This window comes from Leuresthes tenuis, unplaced genomic scaffold (genome assembly GCF_036924035.1).
Source record: "Leuresthes tenuis unplaced genomic scaffold, fLeuTen1.0.hap1 SCAF_16, whole genome shotgun sequence".
Taxonomy (NCBI): Eukaryota; Metazoa; Chordata; class Actinopteri; order Atheriniformes; family Atherinopsidae; genus Leuresthes; species Leuresthes tenuis.
The window spans coordinates 3974801-3999650 of NW_027325370.1; the positions used below are offsets into that span (position 1 = coordinate 3974801).

The 24850-nt window shown below is 41.6% G+C and overlaps 1 protein-coding gene across 1 annotated transcript; it reads right to left on the reverse strand.

Annotated features, from left to right (window-relative positions):
- Positions 1–1104: 1104 nt before the first annotated feature.
- On the reverse strand, positions 1105–24138 carry dnah12 (dynein, axonemal, heavy chain 12). Its single transcript, XM_072366696.1, has 73 exons — positions 23930–24138; positions 23729–23816; positions 23594–23620; positions 23314–23503; positions 22877–22946; positions 22625–22783; positions 22339–22534; positions 21763–21951; positions 21521–21674; positions 21343–21434; positions 21073–21251; positions 20854–20989; positions 20641–20766; positions 19994–20128; positions 19224–19417; positions 18905–19148; positions 18633–18818; positions 18340–18540; positions 18042–18236; positions 17839–17960; positions 17617–17752; positions 17387–17533; positions 17149–17268; positions 16728–16884; positions 16470–16642; positions 16211–16363; positions 15869–16108; positions 15460–15705; positions 15214–15333; positions 15014–15123; positions 14693–14876; positions 14421–14561; positions 14244–14327; positions 13886–14074; positions 13662–13781; positions 13305–13493; positions 13077–13228; positions 12791–12929; positions 12452–12618; positions 12087–12342; positions 11711–12007; positions 11357–11535; positions 11009–11201; positions 10764–10925; positions 10469–10663; positions 10082–10215; positions 9834–9996; positions 9677–9757; positions 9368–9544; positions 9134–9265; positions 8941–9030; positions 8719–8859; positions 8380–8621; positions 8162–8309; positions 7928–8073; positions 7577–7791; positions 7288–7480; positions 6991–7183; positions 6730–6902; positions 6213–6353; positions 5952–6110; positions 5576–5871; positions 5240–5493; positions 4961–5101; positions 4738–4875; positions 4416–4649; positions 4139–4327; positions 2928–3031; positions 2639–2843; positions 2387–2524; positions 2199–2290; positions 1629–1696; positions 1105–1495 (listed from the first exon to the last, which is right to left on the reverse strand). Exons 1-73 carry the CDS (start codon positions 24136–24138, stop codon positions 1302–1304), a joined length of 11922 nt encoding a protein of 3973 aa, XP_072222797.1. The 3' UTR covers positions 1105–1301.
- Between the last annotated feature and the right edge of the window lie 712 nt (positions 24139–24850).

Sequence of the window (24850 nt, forward strand, 5' to 3'; positions counted from 1 at the left end):
AACCAGCACCTAGCTTTGACCCACTAAACACTGTAACTAACACCAGCTCATACACACACAGTTGGAGCACTTTGGGAACACCTATCATACAGTTTGTGACCGATAGTATTGTGCACAGAACATTTATTAACATTTACCTGAAAGTAATGCGAACACTACGCTTGATTATATATGGATGATGTCCTGCATTATCAAACTTCTACTTGGCATAAAAATTATGTTTGAAATATGTTACATTTTTTCATTATTCACCCCATTGTTGCTCCATGTTTAAAAAAAATGTGACAAAATAGTGACAAATGGAGCAATAAAGGGGACAAAAGCAACTGCGGAAAGGAAAGTTAAAGCGCATTCACACTGAAAGGTGACTTTCTGCATAATTCAGTGTTTCTAGTAAAACTCGCTTGGTAGCATGAATACTGTCAGAAGATTCATTGGTTCACATTTACAGTAAATCTTCTTCTTTCGGCCTCTCCCTTTGCCAGGGGTCGCCACAGCGAGTCGATCTCGCATCGTGGATTTGGCACGTTTAACGCCGGATGCCCTTCCTGACGCAACCCTCACCATTTATCCGGGCTTGGGACCCGCACTAGAAATACACTGGCTCCTGCTCCCCGGGGGCTGGGCTCTCACACTCACACTAGCGACAATTTTGCATCACCAACGAACCTAACATGCACGTTTTTGCAGAGAACCCACACATACACGGGGAGAACATGCAAACTCAGCCGGGAATCGAACCTGAAACCCTCCTGCTGTGAGGCGACGGTGCTACTGGTTCCAATTTTAAAAATAAGTTAATTTAGTGGCTACTTTACCTTTTACAGAAATACTTGCCTCCACGCCTGGAGAGGAAACACTGCACCTGACGTGTGACACAAAAAGTAAGAAGTTTGCTGTGCCGTGCTGTTTAAATATGTTGCACAATAGGATTATCACCATGTACAGTAGATCCAGTTGATTAATAATCATGCAAGTTGTGTATAGGGACAAAGTGAGATGTTAGATTTATTAAAAACACTCGTCTGTACTCTTCATGTTTTTATCATGGATTCAAATGTCAGTGTATCCAAAAGGCTGCTTTTTACTTGTATATGTTAGTATATATCCATTTATTCATTTATAATTCAATAAAACCGTGTCACTTCATGTTGTAGTAGGCATCAGACAAAGACATAATAATGGTACCATACATCATTCCATATTCTACTCATAGACAAACTCAATAACTGGTCAAATACAGACATGTTTAATTTTGCCATTTAAAGTGCTGGAGCCTGGAGCAGCGAGTTTAATGGGTCTCAGTCGTCCAGCTGGCACAGCATGGCCACACCGCGCTTGATCCAGTGCTGCGGGCTCCTGCTGGTGGGCAACATCATGGAAATTACAAAATTGGTGGAGTGGCCAGTGGTAGAGAGGGTGCCCTTCCTCTCGCTGGTCTTATAGAGGGGGCAAACATAGAGTTTCTGAGGGTCGTCGATGTTCTTCTTTTCAGCTGTAAAGAGAAAAAAAAAGGAAAATGGAGAGAGTAATTTTTGATGAAAGAGACACTTCAAAGCATAAGAGTCATAAAATATTCACTGACTCGATAGGAGCAGCGGCTGCATGTACAGAAAGATAACCCTTACTAGGTTTTATCCAGATGATGGGCATCGAGTCAAACAGGACTTTGAGGTGCTGCTCAGCCAGAACTCCACTGAGGATAGAGAAACAAATAAAATCTCATCATGCCTGCCTGTGTTTCACTAACGGTGGAAAAAGTAAATGCATCAGTGTCACAACATTACACGTACAGGAGTAAAAACTCTTCTAAACGTTTCCTGTGGAAATGCAGTGAGGTATAAAACAGCATCAGATAGAAAGCTAAGTGCCTCAAACACTTGAATAAATGTAGCCTACTTTCTATGTTTTCAAAGGCAGCTTTTAGACCGAAAGTGCAGCCCTGCTTTTAACTAACTATTGAGATGTGCTCTCCAAGCCACATCAGGATGATATAAATAGCAAAACACGAGCACTGGAAACACCACACTCTTCAGTTTGCTCATGAGCTTCGTGTAGGTGTGGGTGATGGTGTCATCCATCGATGGTGGCACTGTTTTCAGGTGCCAACAATGCCACCTGCAGATCAGCATTTCTGCTTTTAAGTTTAGAGTTGGCTCACTATCTTACTGTGAGAACAACCTCGTCATTACATCTACCTTTCTTTGTCCCATCGGGCTCCATCAAGAAACAATCCGTGAGTGTAAACGCCATCTTCAGGTGCTGTTTTTGACTTGTCAATAGGAAGAACCTGAAGGATAAAACAAAACTGTAAATCGGTACACTCTTTGGGCTACGAGAGCATTTTTGAATGTGTAGACAGAAGGACTATAAAGTGTTTTCAGACCTCAAAATTAAAGCCTAACACATCAATGGGGACATGGTATTTCCTGGCGTAGTTCTGCATAGCCCCAGTTAGGAAAGCCTGTGTGAAGAAGAAGCCGGACAGCCAGAACACGCTGGGCTTTGTGGTGTCAAACCAATCCTATGAGCACACAAAGCAAAAGTGAAAATACAAGTGGAGCGAAAGTCTCAACATGCATGTTGTGTAAAACCGATGGTATGCTGCTTGCCAAAATGACATTTATCTTAGACTAACCTGTAAAAACTTTAGCCTTGTAAGAAAGTCGGATATGTAACTGCCCAGGGGCTTGAGGCTTGGGTAAGAGCGCTTGGCCCATTTCTCTGGGACCTTTCCCACGATCAGACTGCCTGCAACTGCCTCCAGTTCTGAATCCATCACCACCAAACCTTTAATAGCTTTCAACAGGTTCTGTAGACTCACACGAATCGTACTACACAACCTGGGGGAGCAAAAACAGCTTTTAAAATTGGTGAGTGATTGGTGATCGAAGCCTAAGGTTTGTCACTGATCTGTTAGCTCGTACGTGTTGTAGCGCTCCATCTCTTGGACGAGAACCGTGTTCATGCTCTCTTCATACAGCACGGGAAACTTCAAGAGAGCCGCTTCCGTGTCAAAATTGGCTGGAATCTGGGGAAATAAGTGATTTGGCAAGTTATAAATACACAAAGTCGTGGCTACAGATTAACGAGGAACTGCACACAGAAAGAAATACTTTTTTTGAGGGGCTAATTTAGCACCATGCTTAACAAGATGCTCAACACTGCAAAAGTGCTGAAATTAGGCACTCAAATTGTTTAAAGCTAACATTTACTAATCAACGCGAAGCACAAATTCCATCTGATGCTGAGGGGAATGTCATGACTTTTGCATGCTGTTAGTTGTAAGGCTGAGTCTGATCATAAATGTGACATCACATCTGCAGATATTCTGGTCTTTGCCACTGATCCCTGCTGTTTTCCATAGTCCACACAGCAACAACCATGTCTACTGCTAACCACATTTGGTTTGCCACTGGAACCCACGCATTTCACAGCCCGAAGTGGAGATGCAAATGCTCTGTAATTGCCTTCCACACTCATAGCGAATTGATGGCTTCTATTGTCCCGGAAACTTCCAAAGCCGCACCCATTCAGTCTGAGTCAGATCTGACTGATTGTTGTTTCTGAACATGGACATACACTCTATTTGGAGGACTTTCTGAGGCTGTGGAGACCATTTATTATGTACTTTACAGTTATAGTTGCCTGTGAAACTTTCTTCCAAATTAAGAGTCAAATATCTGGCCTTTCATTGCACAGAAGCCATTATATTGACCCCATCAACTTATCGAGTGTATACCAGTCCTTCCACTGAAGAACACTGTTTAACTCTATTTCATTCTTTAAAAATCCTTTTTTATTCTACTGGTTCATTTGGAACAACGATGTGCTTTCTTTGCTTTCACAGATCACGACACGATTTATTTAGTCATAAACCAAAGTAATGGGCAAGATCAATTTTGACCAGCTGTAAGCACTAGAAGACAAAAAGACAGGATCTTAAATATTATAACAATTCATCCACTCAATGACATAAGTATGCGAACTCGAGTGTCTTGGTGAGCCATTTATCAGTTGTTGAGACACTCCAGTGTAGACCACAGACCACATAAAGATTATTAAGCCGACTGGCATCACCGTTACAGCCACTAACAGAAGAAAGACTGGATGAAGGGGAGCTTTAATTAGTATGTACCTTTGTAAGGATGTCATTTGTAATGTCATACAGGGCGTTGTCACTCCCAGAACTGGCCCCGCCCTTAGCTCCTCCACCCTGAATGAGTAGCAGCGAATCAAACAGCAGTTTCGTCTGTTGCAAATCTTTAGAAATGTCCACGTTTTCATGCATCCCAAACGCCTCTGGATTCTGGCTCAATGGAAGATTCTAGAACACAGCCGAGGTATTTTTACTCACAGGAAGTCAGTACATGTAGAAAAAAACAAACATATCTATCCTCTTCAAGGGTTTGTACCTTGATAAACAGAATGTAGTCTTCGTAGCTACATTTGGACGGTGCATAGTATTCACCACTAGGTGAAAAAGGGTAGTGAAATGTCTCAATGATGTCCGTGTTGTAGAAATCAGCCAAGATAGTCATCAGGAGCCGCCTATCCCAGTCATCTGTCACACGGCCACCATAATTACACTCTCCAGTCAGATATGTTATGGCTTCCAAGGGCACCTCGTCATATTCATTTACAAAAAGCTAAAGAGGAAAAAAATAAAGATAATTTTAGATTTCACGAAAGTAGAAACTTCACACCCGTGTCTCACTGACACGACTGACTAAATACCTGGAGTTGTCTGATGCTGATACGAAGGTCAGACTCGTTGAAGCCGTAAGGAATATTCCAGCCTAGAGGACCAAACTTTTTCCTTTCCTGTACAAGAGCGTGGAAGAAGCACAGCCCATAAAGGAGCTTCTCCCAAACCTAGTGAAGAAATCCAAGAGAGAATTTCAGGGACTGTCCTCCATATGACAAACCAGTCTGATTGATACATGTGAGCCAAACTCACCAGCTCCTTATCGGGACAGTTTTTGAAGAAGTTAGGGTCAGAAACAGGATCTGACAAGTAAGACTGTAGGAGGTTGAGGCGGAGTCCTGTTGGAGGCTCATTTGTCATTTTCACACCATTCTGCAGGATGGTCACTGGAAACTGATTATAAAGATGTAAGATGATGTAAATGTTGTAAAATTCCACACTACATGGACTATAATCCAATGAAAGCTCTATCTAACTACTCTAACTAGTTCATGTATGCTTCTATGTTCAAGTCAGTGCCCAATGTCTTACCTTGGGTGAAGGGTAACTTGTTAGCCAGAGGCGGAAGTCTTGGTGGCATGTTGCAAAACTGAATTCCTCACAGATTTTCTCTAGGATGGACATCCACGAAACAGCCAGGTGACAGTTCTGCAAACACACCCACGACCCATCCTGCATGGCTGTGGAAATCATTTTAGCAGCTATGGGCCCCTGGCCCTGACCCAGAGAAATAGATTGGAACTTAGCGCCACCCATTTTCTTGTCAGTGGCAAATTTTAGCAAGCCTGTGGAGAGACAATAAGAACTTTCAGGGGAAGCATTATATGGCTTTTTTTGCCAATCACTCATCGGTGCTGAAAGACTTACTGGCCATGGGATCAGCTCCTGGTGAAAGCACAAACACGAGTGGGATGGTGGAGTTGGAATCCAGGTAGCTCTTACTCAAGTCAAAGGGAGGCGGCTGGACAAATTTCTTCCCCAGATGGCTGGTCACATATTTATTCACAGCTGGCACAATTTTATCAGACCTGAGACAGCGAACGATGATCATCTTCTGCAGGTCATTGAGCTTCTCACACCATGGCGCAGGCAGAGCAACATTACTTGGCTCTTTGCTGTCATAAATAGGCTTGAAGTCTCCTGGACTTGACATGACAGCTTCTCTGTGAAGTAAAACATAATTCTATTCAAACAGGAAGGTGGAGTGAATAAAAACAAGTAATAGAAGTTCATTGCTGTTTACTTTATTCCTTGTAAGCCAGGTAGTTCACTGGCTCTGCAGATCTCATCCCAGCTCTTGTCCTGAAGCCAGCTGGAGTCTGGGTTTGCAATGGTGTTCTGCAGGCCCACTCCCCCAGTCAGCAAGAACATGAATTCTGAGAATTCAATCTCCTTCCTTGCTCTGAGAAGATATATCAATAGATGATGAAATATACATGTGAGAATCCATATATTACATATCATGTGGATAAATGCTTAGATAGCTTGCAGCTATAACACTTACAGGAGCAGATTGCAGCAGAGAATGAAGGAGAAGAGGAGTTTGTCCTTCTCAAAGAGAGAACGACAGACGTTGCAGTACAGGTTATAGGTGAAGTGATCAATAAGGAATTGAAGCCTCCTCTCCAGAACCTTGGACTTGTTACTAATTGATAAAATATAGGGAATTTCAGATGACCACTAACACTCAAACCAAATGTCCAGCTATGATTCCACTAGACAGTAGTTAAACCCACTGTAAATATGTTCATTAGACAATAATAATATTTCAGTATATTGTGGTGCAATAATGCATCATTTTCTGTGTAGTTTACTGACTAAATTTGCTTTTCTGAAAATATTTAGATTTAAAAGATTAAAACAAATCTCCTCTAAATCATGTAGTCATTTTAAGGGAAAGGAATTTCATTTTCTGTGTGAAAATGTTTAGCAAAATATGGAAAGCAATATTTCCTATAGTGCTGGGAGAGATTGTTTTGATGCATTTACTCGCTGCAGAATAGCTCATGTGCATCCCTTACCTGTCTTGTATTGAGTTAATGTAGAGGTTGACAAACCAACTGAGAGAGTACTGGTACATTGGGTCTATGTTGGTCAGATCAGCGATAGTAAAGAACAGGATGGATGAGTGCTTGGCAACAGCTCTGTAACCCTCTCTAGACTCAGCTATCTTGATCTCGGTCTTCTCTGCAATCTTTGAAAGAAGTAAACAGCAGGTCAGATTACTGAAACAAACTCATCAAACTCACAGTTGTGTTGTGAATTGAATGTATTGTTCACACCTGTTGTTTCTTGGTAATCTCGTTGGACACGATCTTTGCCGAGTCTAAAATCTGAATAGCACTCTCGTCCTCCAGGATATTTCCCTCAGAGGACTGTAAAGTTTCCAGGATCTTGTCTTCAATTTCCTTTAGCTGCCTCTTGTTGTCGGCTGACTGCAGGATTAATGCATTTCTCTCCTCTTCCAGTTCTGGCCTGTGGAAAACATATAGCAGACACAAAATGGCAGTGGGAAAAACAAAAAAAAACCTGAATTTCACATGTTTCAGTGGAACGTCAAAGAGGCCATTTTATGTTACCTCTCCTTTGCAACTGCAATTCCTAGCAGCTGGTCCTCCAATCCTTCTGGAGTGATCATAAAATTGAGCAGGGACACTTTGGTGGCAAGTTCAGGAAGGTAGTGTGGGTTCCTTAGCTTGGTGGTGATGTAGAAACGGAAATCAACGGAGTATTCAATCACGCTCTCGCCAAGCCTGATGCAATCCACACCACCTAGGAAAAAAAACAAAGAGTTTGTTCAGTGAGAATATATAGTTATTCATTTCAAATCCCAGATGAGTCTTTGGTAACCATCTCATATTCAAGTACCCTGTTTGAAGGTTTGTTTGAGCAGCAGAGGTTCCAGAGAAGGATCCAACTCTTCTCCAACATTTTCCAATAGCAAAGGTGTTCCAAATTGAATACAGTTTTCCAAAGTTCTCATGTAGTCCCCGTCTGTTAACTTTATTACACTCAAGTTGTTGTCCTTCTCTGAATTTTTCACCCACTTGTTGGCTTGACCCTGAGGATCAATCATCAATGGCCTGGAAGAACAAAAACACAAATGACTGAGTAGGACGGATGTTTTGTTATGATTTAAGCTGAAAATGAACATTTTCTATAAATGTTAAAGTGAAATGGAAACATTTTCACTGGTCAGCTTCAGAAATACAGACTCACCATCTACGTGAATTACTGACAATGACACCATTGTCGATTGAGAAAGAGTCACTGGGAAGGCCTGCGATGTTCCAAGCCCTGATTTTAATGGGATCTCCCAGGGTTTTACTGAGAGAGAAGTCATCTGATGACGGGATCTTCTTAGACTGGAGATATTTAACAGGGAGAAACGTCAGGTAAGAAGCAGCTACAAATGGAAAGTGACTACAAAAGGGATAAGAAGTCGACAATTACTTGGCAGAGTTTAGTCCATAACTGAGTGCAGCTCTGCCGGAAGCCAGCCGTGAAAGCCCCCAGGTAAGCGATGACACCAGCAGAGATGAGAACGTCTCCAGTCAAGTTGTCATACGTGTTCTGCAGGTCATCGGCTGCTTTTGACCATCTAAGGAAAGATTTTAATTCAATCAGCTATTTTTAGACCAGTGAATAGCCAACAACTGAGTATTCATCACCTGGTCTTCTCTCCACCCAGACCACCAATGAGCTTTTCAGCCCTCTCCAGCTTCCTTGCGCACAAATCCACCTGGAACTCCAGTTGGGCCTTCTCCTCTGTCTTCTCCTCAAAAGTTTTCTGAAGAGCAGCCAAGCGGTCCTCCACTTCCTTTAACTCAGCTCTCTTCTGGTCAAGCAGGGCCTTGGTCTCTTCCAGGGACCTCTTGGCCTCTGCAAGTTTAGCCTTCTTGGGAGCAACAACCTAAGACCAAGAGACTTTTTGAGATTAAGAAATAAGTGGGAACATGCATCTGGATACTATCATCTGGGAAATTTGTGAGGATCCATAAACACAGCACCTTGGCCACCCGGTCATAAACCTCCATTGCCTTGATCCACTTGCACAGGCCCTCTGCAGCAGAGGAGGCTTTAGCCACTATGCTGGGATCAAAGTCAGGATTAGTCATATACTCACTACGGATCTTTTGCATCACAGAGACCTGCAAAGCAGAAGTAGATGAGTTTATTGAGACAAAATACGAGTGTATTCTTTATAATAAGAAAAAAAGTCTGACACTAACAGGAATATTGTCTTTGTCGTATTCCTTAAGATCTCGTAAAAAGTTCATATCACCCAGTAGCTTTTTGCTTGGACCCCAGTAGTCAAAAACCTAGATGACAAAAACAGTAACATGAGTATACTTTCAAGAACATATGATTTTAGTCAGGATATCTACTTGATCATCACTGGAAAGATATTTTATGCTCTCTAACCTTTTTTCCAGTCCCAGCCGGGTCCGCTATCTTATCTGGCTTCAAATCTTTCATCACACATACAGCTGCCATCACCAGCTTCACCCCTGAAGGTGGATTTTTCATTGACTTCACAATGGTGACATCAGATGGCTGAAATGAAACACGCAGCTTCGCATACTCTGGTTCCTGAACCACAATGATCTGAACAGGAAAATGCGTTAAAAAAAAGCATCCCAGTTAAAGGATGCTCACCTTTAATGTGTTCAGGGCGGAGAGAGCAGCCTCCAGGGCAGGGATGGCTTCAGCCAACTCACTCTCGCACTCATCATTCAGAGCCTGGGCCTCGCTTGCTTTTATGGATGCTGCCTCTTCATCAATACGCACAACTTTACTCTTGGCTTCCACCACCACAGATTCCTCTTCAATCACCTGAAAATCACACACAGTGCCTGCATAAATTCATATTTATACTTTTTTTTAATGATGAGTTCATACATCTGATGTCCAGAGGGAATAATGCCCATATGACATATGTGTATATATTCTGTTACATGTATTCACCTTCATCATTTTAGTGTTGTCTATCTTTGCCTGTTCAAGTTTGGGTTGGAGGTCCACCAGTTCCTGTTTCATCTCAGCAACCTGCAGAGAGACATTGTAAGAATAAGTTATGGTAAAACTTAGCATAAAGTAAAGAAAAAAATGGCTCTTCACCTACCTGAGATTCGGCGAAGGCTAGTTTATCCAGACCATTGGTGTACCTCTGTTTTGACTTCATGACAGCGTCTCTTTTCTTACTAAGAAGTTGACGGAAAGCTGCAATCAGCTCCAAGTAGGACGTGGGAGTCACATAGTTATGACGACCGAGCTCAGTGAGGAATCTGCAATGAAAACACTGTAACTAAGGGCTTAACCATTTATCGACTTTCACATTTGAATAAACAAGTTAAAGTAAGCAACCCATACCTCGTTGACAGCTGTTTGGCAGAGGTGTGGAATGTTTTGCAGATGGGTACGACCTCCTGTCTCTCATTTTCACTCATCTCCAGTGTCTCCAGGAAGCAGTTGGCTACTCGCTCAAGAGCTTCCTCCGGCCATGGCTGTCAGGGCACAAGCATGAAAAGGACACATGAATAGGAACAGTGATGAGAAAATGCTAAGACAGACCTATTACCTACTAATTGATCTACCTACTATATGCTGCCCTCTGTTTTTATTTTATATTATCAATGACTAACTCTGCCTGACTGACACACAGACAGTATATCATTTTTATTATTTGTGCCTGTTAAATACAATTTATTTCACTGTATATATCATCTAAACTAATGTCTTCTTATGTTAACAAAGTACCTGATACCAGTCAATGGTGCAGCAGTTAATAAGACATGGAAATTGGCGAAGTCGATTTCGAAAGGCATTTCCAATAGGACTGAAGGCTACGACAATGTGCAGGTTCTCTCTACAGCGTGTCACGAAGAAGGCAAACAGAGTCAAGGGGCTGAGCTCCAAATTCTTATTGCCAGCCTGGGCAACGGAACGTATTGTCTGGAGAAAGCGACAAAAATAAGAAAACATTTTAGATATAACACAGACGAGTGGGTATACAAGAATGAAAATAGCTGTGTAAGAGTTTATTATAGCATACCTCCATGATCTCTTGTTTCTCATCTACAGCAAACAGATTGGGCACCTCTCCTGTGTTCAAGACACTGTCTACGTCTTCAAGAAAAGCCTCATCTTTGATCTGAGCGTCAGTTATCAAGAACACGGTCTTCTGTCCTTTAACCCCAGCATTCTTCAGCAGCATCTGCAATTTCAAGAAAATTAAACTGAGTATTCTGACTGAGCACAATAATTACAAAATGTCTGGAAAAGTCATCCTAGGCTCACTTTAAGGTCATCTCTCCATTCTGTCATGCCGTAGCTCTTTGATATCTCAGGCTGGAACATGGTCATGTGGGCCATCGACGTGGCCAAGCGGGTGATAGACTGGCGTCCGCTGCCTCCCACTCCGACTAGCAGAGCATTGCCTCCCGGCTGCTTCAACACGCGGCTGATACGGGACAAGTGCTCCAGGACATAGCTGAATGTTGCAGATTATAAGATCAATTAACGTTTTCTATTAAAAAAAAGCTGTAAAAGCAAAGTTTTATAAACCTACTGCACATAGATTAAGTCACTTGTTTGTTTTTGTGACATAACTTCACGTTTTTAAAAGCTGCAGCCAAAACAGTTTACCGGAAGATGACGAGGTTCATCTGATTTTTGTGCATCTGGTTGTATTCTTCAAGACATGACTCCACCACCTCAGCAAAGGTTTTCATTGAGGGCACCTCAGCATACAAGCGCTCATCATCCTCCAAATCAGGGTCCATGTAGTCCCCAAACAGAAGATTTCGCATGTCTTCCTCAACCAGCTGTAAAGAGAAGAACAGGGATGGCACAAATAAATACAGTTTCCTCATCATGTCCTTGCAATATCTTCTATGTTAGCAGAAAGAAAATAACTATCATAATGTTATTTACATCTGAAATGTGGTCCAGAGTAGCTCTTCCTTGCTGTACCAGCAATAAAAAACAATGTAAACTTACTTTACTGCCTTGTTTCAGGTGATCAAAGACCTGGTCAAAAGCTTCCTTAAAGTGGTCTTTGAGAATACTGTTCATCACATTGTAGAGCCATGTTCTGTCTTTGTCATCCACAAGACGGTCGTAGTAAACACGGAAGACCTCGTGGACAAACAGCCGTATCATAGTACGTTTGTTTTCCAGAGACTCCTTCTTCAGCAGCAGGCAGCCTTGGATAACACGGGAGAAGTCCCGAAGATTGAAAGTATAGTGAGACTTGGCTGGAGTTGGAAGCAAGTTGTCCATGGCTTTCTTATACACCTATAGAGGAAGATAAAAGACATACGTAGAAAACCTGTCGAGTTCTTGTGATATTGCTATGTGTGAAAGGGAAACTCACTTCCATCGTAGCTGTCACTATTTGGTTGCCAACAGTGAAACATTCAGGTGGGAATGTATTGTTTTTGAGATAGAAGGCCACAATGTTTGAGAAAATGCGAACCATGGTGTCATCACTGAAGGGATTTATGCTAAAAATGTTAAAATGCCTCAGGAAGCGAGAAGTTACAGCATTCCTTCCACCACCAGGGGGCCCCATTGCTGCAATGAGCTGGAGGTCCACAAGACTGATCTTTGAAGTGTCCTTTAAGTCGTACCTGGGGGAGCATAGAAGATGAATTCTGCAGTGAACAAAGTCCTGTTTATCTATTCATAACATCTATGGTGTTTGACTTTCAAATTGGCCTCAAATTGCAGATGGATTACCAGTTTCCATGGTCCATGTACTGTCGAAGAAGCTCAACAGGAGGCTGCGCTCCAAACTGTTCCAGAGCAGGCATATTCATATCATCTACAAAGATGACACACTTTTTTCCCATCGGAGGGCCAAACACTCCTTTCCTTCTCTTATCTAACCGGGACATGATGATATTCTGGAAGATGTAATAAATCCAGAGAAAATGATCAGAAATAATTGAATTTTCTTGTTTGTTAAAGATACATTGCATACTATTTTCTGTTTAATATACCGTGACAACATGTTTTCCAAGTGATCCAAACATTTCTACAAAGATATTTTCTGTCCATATTTCACGAAATACAGACCTGGGTCTGGTTTGCACTAGTGCGAGCTGAGAAGTTAAGGAAGAAGGGTAGGTAGCTGTCTTTGTCCAGGTTGTTCATTAGTTTCTCCTTCACATATACTGACTTCCCGGTGCCAGTGGGACCAACAAACAGAGGAGGACTGACCAGCAGAACAAAAAAACAAGAATAAAAAAGCATGAATAATTGTTGTAGGGTCAAGATCAATCCGTAAATACAAAAAAACATAATGGCCATAAAGGCACTTGTACATGTACTTTACAGCAATGCAACGTTTGAGAATACTAACAGTCCGTGGGTGATGCAGAGGTCCATTAAGAAAGTGTAGCGAACTGTGTCTATAGTGGGAACAATGATCTCTTGCACTTTAGTGTTTTTGTCTCCCAGGTTCACATTCTTAATGGCTTCATTCCAGTGAACCCATCTGCCTTTTCCTTTAAACTGTGAAGGAGACCATATTAAGATTTACAGATTTCAAACAAGTGACATTCTTTTGACTGACGGAGTTGTACAATACCTCATAATAGTAGTCATACACCAGGCCTTTCTCATCTACTGGGCATTCCCACTTTCCTACTCTTTCAGGAATTGGATATTCTTTTGATTCTCCTGAGATTGTCACTCTGAAGAACTCACTAAACTTCTCTCTGCTGTCTGCATCACAGCTGCCACCCACAGACCACACCAGGGAGAACGCAAAAGCTGCCTGCAAGCAAGAGGGAAAAAACGAGCGTCATATGATTTCACTAAATCAAAACAACTAAATTAGGAGGAAGATGAGAAACTCTGTTTCAAAGGTGCACAACCAATCCAATATTTAGTATCACAAAGGTTGGAATATTAACCACGATGCTAACAGATTTAGTCCTTTTACCATGATCCAAGTGCGAATACTTTTATCAACAGGGCCTGTATTCACAGGTTCAGTGAGAAGCATCTCAAACAGTCGACAGAGGGACACCACTGTGTTACTGTTGCTAGTGGGAACAACTTCCTGTCAAAGAGAAAATGACATAGTGTTATTAATTTGAGTTAAATTGAGACTTCCAAATGTCCCACATATGTTTATGCCCTGACTGTGAGCTTGGGGTCACTCACTCTGCAGTGTTTGCGCAGTGTCCTATGGGCGGGCGGAAGCAGCCAGTGGAAGAGCTCCAGCAGCAGGGACTGGTTGTCTGGGCTCTGCAGAGGATCAGGAAGAGTGTTTATCCAGGAGATAACCAAGGGCTTCCAGCCCAGCTGCGACGGTTCCAGGTAGATCATACCGCATCGACTGACTGTGGCAGGCTGTAGGGAGAGAAAATATTCCAATAATCCAAACAAAACAACTTTATGTGCTCCACTTATTGCTTCTCATGGAATAAACATAACAAATGATGTTCACTATCTTATCAAGCACCCAGTTGAACAATTAAAGTTTCATTCAAACTTTTGTAACTGCTCACAGCGAACTTACAGAAGCTTGTGACAGATCCATTGCTTCAAAAATCAGACTCATCTGACTGGACATCTGAATGATCTCACCACTCATTAGACACAGCTGTGGAAAAAAGGTAAATCACCAAAGAGTACCAAAGTAAATGGAAACAAAGAAGCCTTAACATAAAGAATTTTTTTACACAGTATCATGTACCTTTTTGTTGTCGTCCAGCACAGTATTCATGCTCTCAATCCACAGTGTGTCTATGGGACCATCAAACACCACCCACTTGCGGTCTGGTGTTTCAGCTGATGCAAATTCACGGAAAGTGTTGGCCACAATCCCATCTGTCCACTAATAAAGACGAAAACCATTACAGGGAAAAACACAGAGAAAGGATAAGCAATAAATTAGTCCAGGTCTACATTAATACTACAAATACACAAATGTATCTGCAGTCCAGATTATCTAAGACACAGTTCTACCTCATGGGAAACCAGGTCAAACTGTCCAAAGAGCTGTCCCATGGTAATGGACTTTGGGTTCAATGTTCTGAAAATGATCCTCTCTTCCGCACCATAGCCTTTCTCATTCATGAGAGTCAAAGTGTCGGCTAGAACGTGCAGCACCTTGGTCTTTCCAGCGAAAGGTTCTCCCACCAGCATGAACCTGAAAAAGAGCATAGTGACGCAATATTGTGTTTTTCATGTTACCTTTAAGCCACATCCGTCTTATTTGAGTGTAACTGGAAACATGATCAGCGGGATATAAAAATATGGCCACATAGAAACTCGAGCACAACCTACCCGTGCCTAACTATCATCATCTCATATGTCTGGATTATCTTTTGTAGGAAGACCTGTGTTGCCTGTACATTGTGATTTTTACAACACTCCTCTGCGGCCTCCAAGAACAGCTGACAAGAAAAAAAACCCACACTGATTATAGAAACATGATGAGATAAATAACAATAAGGGTATTGTTTAAAGGCTTTAACGTGTCTGACCAGATAGTCAGCCTCAGGGAGGGAGATGCCTGGGAACAAATCGCTGGTAATTCCGTTGAACAGAGGGATGTCATGGGAGAGGAACTTGGGCTCATTAACATCTTTTATGGATCTCAGGAGCTGAATGTTACAATGAGGGGGAACAGTGAAAGAATCATAAATATGCATAATCAATAGACAAATGAAGTTCCAAATCAAGCCATAGACTAATATTTGGAAAATGTATTAATATTTAAGCACAATTACCAAAATGTCCTCATTCTCGTCAGGATACTTGAGCTTGAGGTTTCCTGCAGCCACAAGTACTGCTTTGACAGCCCTCATACCGTAATCATAATGGAACTGAGAGGAGAGCTGTTCTGAACAAAGCCTGTAGGTCATCACAATCTTCACTGACAGTGGTTTGGCATTGAGAAATCCGTATGAATACAGAGAGATCTCTGCAATGAGGGCATAGTTGGGAACCATCATGGCCACAGTTCGGAACAACACCTGGAAGAAGATTTTGTATTGCCAGTGTTGGACATTTCTGTTGCTGTTATGAAACATTAAGCTGATTTAATTTAACAGCAGAAGGTCATTTGAAACATTTGAAAAGTTGCATGATAAATATTCATAAGTGAGACCAAATTAATTATGTTTTGTGGTAAAATACTTTAAGGTTGTCTGGGAGTTCTGAGCGTCCTGCATAGCCAGGGTTCATTGTTATAGACACAAAGCAGTTGGGATTAAGTTTGAGCATGGTCCCTTCAAAGTCAAAGTACTCCAGCTTCTGCTCAACGGCCCTCTGGATGCACAGAACCTGCTGGGCCACCACAGACAGCACCTCCAGCTCGATACGGTTGAATTCATCAAAGCATGCCCATGCTCCAGATGAAGCTAGACCTTTGAAAAACTATGAAAAAATCACATCAAAATACATATTAAAATAGGATTATTGGCACACATAAATATAGTGTTAAATTAGAAATGATGAATCTTAAATTCAGGAGGTTACTTTTCCCATGGCAAGATAATCGAGCCCATCTGAGCAGTTAAAGACCACACACTGTACAGCAAGTGCTTTGGCTAAATCTTTGGTGGTTTCAGTTTTTCCAGTTCCAGCTGGACCCTCCGGTGCACCCCCCAAATTCAGGTAGAAAGCTCCAATCTAAAACAAAGGGAGAGCTTTGAAATTGTTCCAGTAAAGGAAAGTGACAAGTATTTCATTTCAAGTTACTTTGAACATGTTTAAGGTGACTTTATTTTCTTTTTACCAAAGTTCGGTAGCATCTGTCAGTCAGAGGTGTGATGACCAGACGTGGTGAGTTCCCTAGATACTCGTAGGCATACTTAACATCACAGTTGATTATGCGAACACGGACATTGTCATTGTTCCAGTAGTATCGAAGCTGGGCTAGCCACTGGAAGTCCGTTTCATGTGATACACCTGTTAGAAAATAGACATTACAAACATACAGTGGCTGTGGCTCACTGATGCTTTAGTGATACAATAATTCTGTGCCTTTAGGTACCTTTCTCAATAAGCTCCATGACTACATCCCTCGCATGGACGTCGATTGTGACCAATGCTCCCAAAGTAATCCGTGTTTGTTTAGGCAGTTTTCCTCTCACCAGCTCTACAATGTCCTTTAGTTGATTCTGGAGTTGCTGATAGTATTTCTTTAAACCCTGCAGAACAAAAGCCTTAATATATATCTTTCTCAGAGTGATATAATTATGTCGTCATACTAACTAGAGGAAATAGTCAGGTTAATTTGTCAAGAGTGAGAAAAATCACTGTTTTGCTCTGTAAAACTGTATTAGTGGCTATTTTTACTGGGATATATTTAAGCCTTTTGACAAATAAAACTAAAAATCACATCGGTGCATTAAGCTGTTAGTAATCAAAAGGCACATCTAAAGTAGAATGAAAATATATGGTAAAAGACCCACATCAGCCCCTGCACTGATGGCCTCATGAACCTCCAAAGTCCAAAAAATCTGTGAGGTGCAGAGCACAACCTGTCCAGGCCACTCCTTGACCCACTGGTTCCGTACAGTGTCAGCATAGGCCTGTCAATGCAACCAAATAAGAGGGACTTTGTATGAAAGAAATTCATAGTATGATCCCTACATAACGTTAAATTACAAAGTCATGTATCATTCAGGGTCTGGGGAATAGTGAGCTCACCAGCCGGGACCGGGCTACTACTTCTCTGACACTGCGAAGCATGACATCCTCCACCTGGACCAGCCACTTCTCCACAGCTCCTTTGGCTTCAGATGTGGAGATGAGCTGGATTAGCTCAACACGCTCCCCTTCACTACTGTACATGGCCTAAGAAAGAGCAGTGTGCACCTTAATATAAGGTAATCATGGACTGCTTCATGGAACAATAACAGTGTGTGTGTCTGCCCTGCCTGTATATCTAGATTGGGTAGGAAGTCCAGCTTGGAAATACCCTCAAAACACTTCTTCAGATGAGGCTGAACTCGCAGTGGGTCCTTGGTTTCAGAAAGAATCTCAAGCATTTCATCATTGGACAAGAAGAAGAACCTGGCGCCAGACATGCAGCAAATATCAAAATCTGAGTCATGACTAAAGAACTGGGCCATATCAGCAGAATCTATTTGTGTGTTTACCGAGGAAAAAAGAGACGTTTCTTCTCCAGATAGGCATTCAGTCCCTTCATAATGATATCAAGGAGGATGTTGGAATCTTGCAGTTTCTCCAGCAAACCAGGGAGTGAGGTTGCTGGCAGAATCTGTGATTAGATATTATCAGGTAAAAAATAACTGTATGTCGCACATTTTCTTTCATTTTTTTTAAACACAGCTATTTTTACCTTAGAGTCCTTAACGCAGTGCCTCATGACCTCTTTCCAGTTTCTGTCAACAGTTTGGAAAAGCTTTCCTTCTTCTGGAATCTGCTGCATGATGTCCTGAGACGAAAAGATGGGCTCCAGGTACAGCCACTGGGCCTGCACCTTGAGCCACTCATCTATGGTTTCCTGGATATGCAGCAGACGCTCCTCCCATTGCTAAGACCACAGAAAAAACAAGTCACAAAAAGCCCTACTGGCGAAACTCTCATGCGAGTATTTGTTCATTATGTAAAGAGGCTTTAAAAAATGTGAAGCTAACCTTGATTTCATTTTCAAATGGCTTGATGAAAGGTGAGCCCCTCATTGTTTGAGTCTTTACAATCTGGTCATCTAACATTGTCTGAATCTCATCCAAGGAAGTCAGGATGGAAACACCAGTCTCCCTGTAAGGTTGATGGTGGAAGGAAATAGCATCCCACATCTGCATCATGGTTTGCATGGCCTTCTCCAGGGAAAACTCCTGTGGAGAACGATAGTTAAAACACACTTCATTCAACACAGAGACGCAGTTGCAACCTCTAGAAACAAACAGAACATTTCAGGGGTTCCTACTTTACTAGCAGCGGCACTGATGGACTCAAACTCGTCCAAGTAAGGAGCCAGGTTTTGTGTGAGAACTTTCCGCAGTGTTGTACCAGAGTTAGGGGTGAGATCATAACCCACTATCTGTGACATCTGGTCCCAGTGACGAGCTCTGATACCTGGATTACACAAGATGGACACTACGGGGATACAGTCCTGTTGGCAAAGGCGTAAGGATGAGAAAACAACACTTGCAACAAAACTTAAATCACGATCCGCTTCAAAACATTTGCACAAAATACCTTGAACTGTTTAATCTGCTCCATTACAGCAGAACACAAAGCTACTGTGGGACTCTCCTGCTTGCTTGGATCCTCCTTACTAGTTTGCTGTCCAGTCCTTCCAGACATTTTCTCCATCTCTTGTACAGCCTTATTGTGCTTCTGCTGGAAATACTTCAGCGTCTTGAAGACTTCCCTGTAAAACTCATCAACTTGAACCTCCATACTCTCCCCATCTAGATCCAGGAAGGAGCCATCCATCCATCTACGCACAAAGGTGGTGAAAGGTTATCAGGGGATGATTTTAACATTAAAATACCATATCATTAACTGAAATCACCTGTTCTCAGTGCGCTGCCACTTAAGAATAAATCCAAACAGCTTCTGGTACGGTTCAATGCGCTCTTTGATGACCTCAACTTCTGGGTAACATGATAGATCCCAATCATAGAAGGCCTCTTCCTTATTTATGAGGTCAATGGTTTCCTCAGCCTCCTGGAGAATTTTTTGAACTGTTCTGACATCTGCTACATACTGTTCAAAAGGAGATAACATAACAGCTGCATGAATGGTCCAATCAGAAATAAAATCAGTCCCAGAATTGAAGCCAGAGCCATGTAACATGTAAGAGGAGAGTATCGGAATGATTCACATGGAGTGAGTTTTTCACTTGGGCAATAAAGACCTGATAAACAGTCTTTTGTGATCTCAACCAAAGAGTGCATCGTAAACATTTCAACTGAACAGATAATCAGGTTTGTGCTTACATGGCCTGTGCTGTAGCGATTAGAAACAGGGTCCACCTGTGTTGTTGGTAGATTACCATTTTATGATTATCAAAAGCTCTGCTTGTTTGTGAATTTACGCTACTGTGTGCTGCTCCGGGTAATCATTAAAAAAGGCTGGTTGAGTTTTATCATTAATATACTACCGCTTCACAAAATATCAGCCTCAATGTTATGGGATTCATAATCAGGAGAAAAATAACTTTTAGAAACAAGCTTAATGACACAAAAACATGCACTAAATATCTAAGAATGAAAGAAATCCAAACATTTCCCAAAACAACAAAGTCTTCCTCGATGGTCATAGGACAGCGCTCAACACTACCTGCTGCATCATGTCCAGCTCAGAGCAATGTGGAAACTCCTCTATCCTGCATCCCAACTTCTCCAGCGTTGCCATTAATCTTTCTCTTTTTGCAGAGAGCTCATTCTCTCCATTATGCTTGGCCTTCTTTACGACCTGCAAAACAATGGTTCAGAATAGGATTATTCATTAAAAAAAAAGAGACTGATACCCTGTAAACCTCAGACTTACAGTACAACTCATTGTCCTGTCATCTCAAAACCTCATATTGAACGTGAACAAGACTAAGGAGGTGAGAGCGGGTTTTGGAAGGACCAGGAATAAGCTAAGCCCTGTTTACATCCTGGGCTAAGAGGTGGAGGACAACAGATAAAATAGACTGAAAATTGGACAGGAAATCACACACAGAGGTATGGAGACAAGGGATGGAGCAGAGTCAGAGTCTGTGGGAGATCATTGTACATGTAAGTGGAGCCAAATTCACTGCAAAGATGTTGTCTTTTGAATGACTTTAATGTAAACTTTGTCAGATGATGTAGCAGTTATAAAACCAGGAGTAGAGCAGTTTGGAAATGTTTTAAGTGACCACAAGTTGACGTAAGTCATCAGTTATTCATCAATTTACTGCAACGATTTATAAATAACCCAGGCAGACACAGGAACCGTACCTCACTGTTGAGCTCAAACGCTTGAAGGATGTTTTTTGGCCAGAGAAAAAGAGTTGAGTTGAGCTGCAGATCTTCTGGCTCAATGATGTAGACATCCAACAGGTACATAAGTCTGGAACAGGCCTCCTGATAGAGCATATTATGGCATTCAGAAATGTTAGAACAGATTTTGTGAAAGAAACAACAGGTAAAACCTATCATCGGGCTACTCACCTTGATTTTTTCACTGAGTTCTGCAACACCCTTAGTCTTGGTAAATTCGATGTATTCAACCATCTGTGCAATGTCCTCAGTACTCGCTGGAACTTCCAGAGCTTTCTCTCTTATATGTTCAAATTCAGAGCAGATCCTTTATATTTAAAAAAGGATATTTTCAGGATGTGAAATTCAAACACAGAGAAATAACCAAGAATGCTACAGGGGGTGACATACAGTAGATTTTGTTCACGGTATCTGGCGACTAGTTCCTTCAGAAGAATTTCAGCAAAGGCTTTGGCTTTGTTAGAAAGCCCTTGTTTCAGCTCCTCGCAGTCCAGATGGACCATTGTGAAGTGAGCTTTTGAGGGGAGGTTGATAATCTCCTTTGACAGCAGACGAAACTCCTCCACTTGCTTTAGGAGGCAGTGAGATTACTCATCAACAGTCATCAAGAAGCAAGATTATTTCACAAATGGAAACTGAAAGCATCCTCATAATTCTTACCTTGGTGTACTCCTCAAAGGAGTGATCCTCTTCAATAAATGTGTCAACTTGAACCTGTGCACTTCCATTAACTAACCAGTCATAGCTGTCAACTACCGAATAAACCACAAAAATCAGCAATGGATTGAATTCATATGAGCGGAGCGATGATAGAAAATGATGAATTAAGGTACATCACCATAGCTCTGGAAATGTTTTTCAGGCTCCTCTAGATTTTTGCACACAGCCTCCTTTACAGTTCCCTGAGCCCGGGCAAGAATCTCATCTGCCACCTTGGCATCCACATATGAGGACAAGCTTTCTGCCAACCACGACTGGACAGTTTGTACTTTCTGTGGATTGATGTTATTGATGTCAATACTGGCTCAACATACATTTCTAACATGCGAACAAGCCAGAAAGTGACAAAAGAAACCTTACCTGAAGTGTATTTGCTATTGCTTTAGGGATCTCCAGAACGGAAGCCTCCAGATCTTGGAGGGTAGGGTAAATTTCCATCTTTTCATCATCAAATGTCAAAGCCATTCGGAAGATGGGCAAGCAGTGATGATTGCTCGGATCAAATATACTGACAAACTCTTCGACACTTTGCCGAAGAAGCGCTTTCAACTAGGAATTCAAGGAAGAAATATAGCTGTGACTCTAAATGAGCAATCAAGAAACCTAGATTGAACAATAACACACAGATTTAATAAAAAGAATAAAAACAAAAATACCAAATAAGCTTACTGCCGTTGTCTTAGAATTATCTCTAGAGATCAGATGTCAAGCCTGACTATACATTCACCGAATGAAACAAGAGCTTCAAATTTTCTGTAAGCTGGCAGCTAAAAAGACAGTCGCTAAATTTAATCTGTCACATTTTCCTTGGATGCATATTTCAAACAATCAGCTTTCTAAGTAGCCTGAGTAGAGTACATATACTTCAAATAAAAAAAGACAGAAGTGTTTATCCTGATACTTTTCATATCAAAAATCCAGAGAGTATAATCTTACCTGATTGGAAATGAGGGTGGATGCACAGTTGTAAAAGGAATCCAGTTTCTCCTCTTTAACTTCTTTCAGTATCTTGTCATTTGCTAATAAATGGATGATTTGGGGAAACCATGTGTTCATGATGTTGTCTTCTTTCCTCTTACACTCCACAGCTGCTTTGGTCTGAAGGCTTTTACAGTCCATAGGTCCTGAAGCTCTATGCCAGAAGAAGCCAAGATTAAAGAAAACTTCCAACCCTCATATGCTAAAGCTTAAGCATGTATGTTTTCATGGTGTCTTTCTTTACCTGCACCCTGACAGGTCGGCCAGCACCAGTGGAGAAAAGGTTGTGTAGCCAATTTCCAAAATTGTTTGCATGACAGGATGAAGAATGTGCAAATTTCTTTTAATGATCCTACGGCTTTTAATGAAGCTAGCGTGCCATGGCTGGGAGAAATCAAGAATTCTGCAAGTAATCCACAACAAATTTTACAAACGGGCATTGGCAAACGGATCAACTATGATCTGATTATAGTGCATAAATCATTTGTGCACTCACTTTGGTTGGGTAGCTCTCTGTGCCTCTGAGCTCTGTTCGTCTTTATAGGGATTCTTTAACGTTTTGTCCACTACACAGAATGTGAAACAGGATTCACTTGTAACGTAAATGGACTATGCAAGCAGAAAAATAGCTTTCTAACTCGTTAGATGCTAAGGTTCTTATCGATGGCACATGTTTTGAAGCATAATAATTACTCAAAACATACAAATCGTGTATCTTCAGTGACAAGAACAACAAAGATATATTATCCACAGAGTCCTAAACACCTAACGATTGCTTGAAGAAATTACAACAAATAAGCTGTTCAAGGGAACACCAAATGCTGATTTATTCATTTTCCTGCACCTCATTCGCGTTACATTAACTGTTAAATAAAACATGAAATGTCTGATTTGTTGCTGCAGCTTTAGCACAGTGCAGATATTTGGCAGTACCTGTATGGTTGACGATCACATTGTGGAAGTCATCTCTGACTTCCGTGCAGAGCTCCTGTAACAACTTATTTGTCTCAGGGCTCCCATTCAGATTAGGTTGGAGTCGAGCTACAACCGAGTCCAACCACTGTTGCTGGATTGGAGCGAAGGTTTGACTCTCTACGCAGCGCTTCAAGAAGTTGTAGTTCATCTGTAAATGATGGTGCAAAGTAAAACAAGGCAGGTGTAGGAGGAAACTCCTGTTCACTCACTTCACGTGTCACATTTATGATAAACGCACCATTCGTTTCCTCTCCTCGCCGAGCATCTGCAAAGCAAGTTTGAAAAAGAAATCTTCATCATATTTTGTTTGTGCTATGACATGCATTGCTATTTGTATTTGAAAAGCCTGTATGGATAAATACATGTGCCGTACAGAAGGTGGAAGCTGGGGTTCTGGAGACAGACTGCGGACAGATGTCTTGTCACTGCTTTTTCTGTAATCCTCCATTGCTCTGGAGACCCTGTGGCAAATCATAACACACTGACTTTAAGAAACCTCACGGCCTACCTTCCTATGATTTGGTAGCCATCACTGAAAATAAAACCAAAGCTGAGGGAGAAAAAAAAACCATACAATATCATATGGATATTCTTTTGTTGTTTTTTACTCCTTTGTCTGAGCAGCCTCTTCTGAGCCTTTAGCTTGTCGGATATCTCCTCCATCGCTGCGACGGTTTGCTCAAAATCACCAAGCGACCTCGTCCCCTCAATTGGAGGCAAGAGTGGAAACTTTGGCAGGGCCTCCACCTGTGTGGATTTAGAAAGTCCCGGGGAGGCAGCCATCCCTGGCAGCAAGTCACTGAAGATATCAAGGAGCAAAAGAAAGACGCAAAGCAACAGCCGTTGTGAGTTAAATAACTCCAGACTTACTTCCAGTTACGCTAACGTTACATCTCTTGCTATAGTTAACGTTAAACCCAGAAAAATGACCAACTGCAAAGGATAACAACAGGTTCAGCACCGCTTTACCTGTTCGTTCATGCAGTATGTTTACGCCTTGGTTTGTTGGCTTGTTTATAGCGGTAGTTGACTTGCTCAATTTAGCCACTAAATGACTTGAGTTGACAGCGTCGTTGCCGTAGAAACAGTAAACAGGGTAACAACCGGAGGAGGTTCGCTGTCCTCAAAAAGAGGCATTAGACCAAAAGTTAATAGAAATCCTATGTGGGAAATACAAAAATGATATTATGCGCAATAAAAATATTTTTAAGGTAAACTAAGTATATCATAGATTTTAATGGCAAATAGATTTGAGAGTGTTTTATCATACCTTGTCTCTTTCTTATGCTGTGTGTGACCAAGAATGCTGATTTTAGATCTGGCAACAAATAAAAATAGGGACTGTTATTACCAATTCTATAACCTAATAACCTATGTTGATAGGTTAAAGAATTTTAGGATAAAAGCTCCATGAACTAGAAAACCCAAGATCTTTATATTCCTATGAAATTTCGAGAAGAATAGAGTCGCAGAGCATCCAATGCCTTGTATTGCC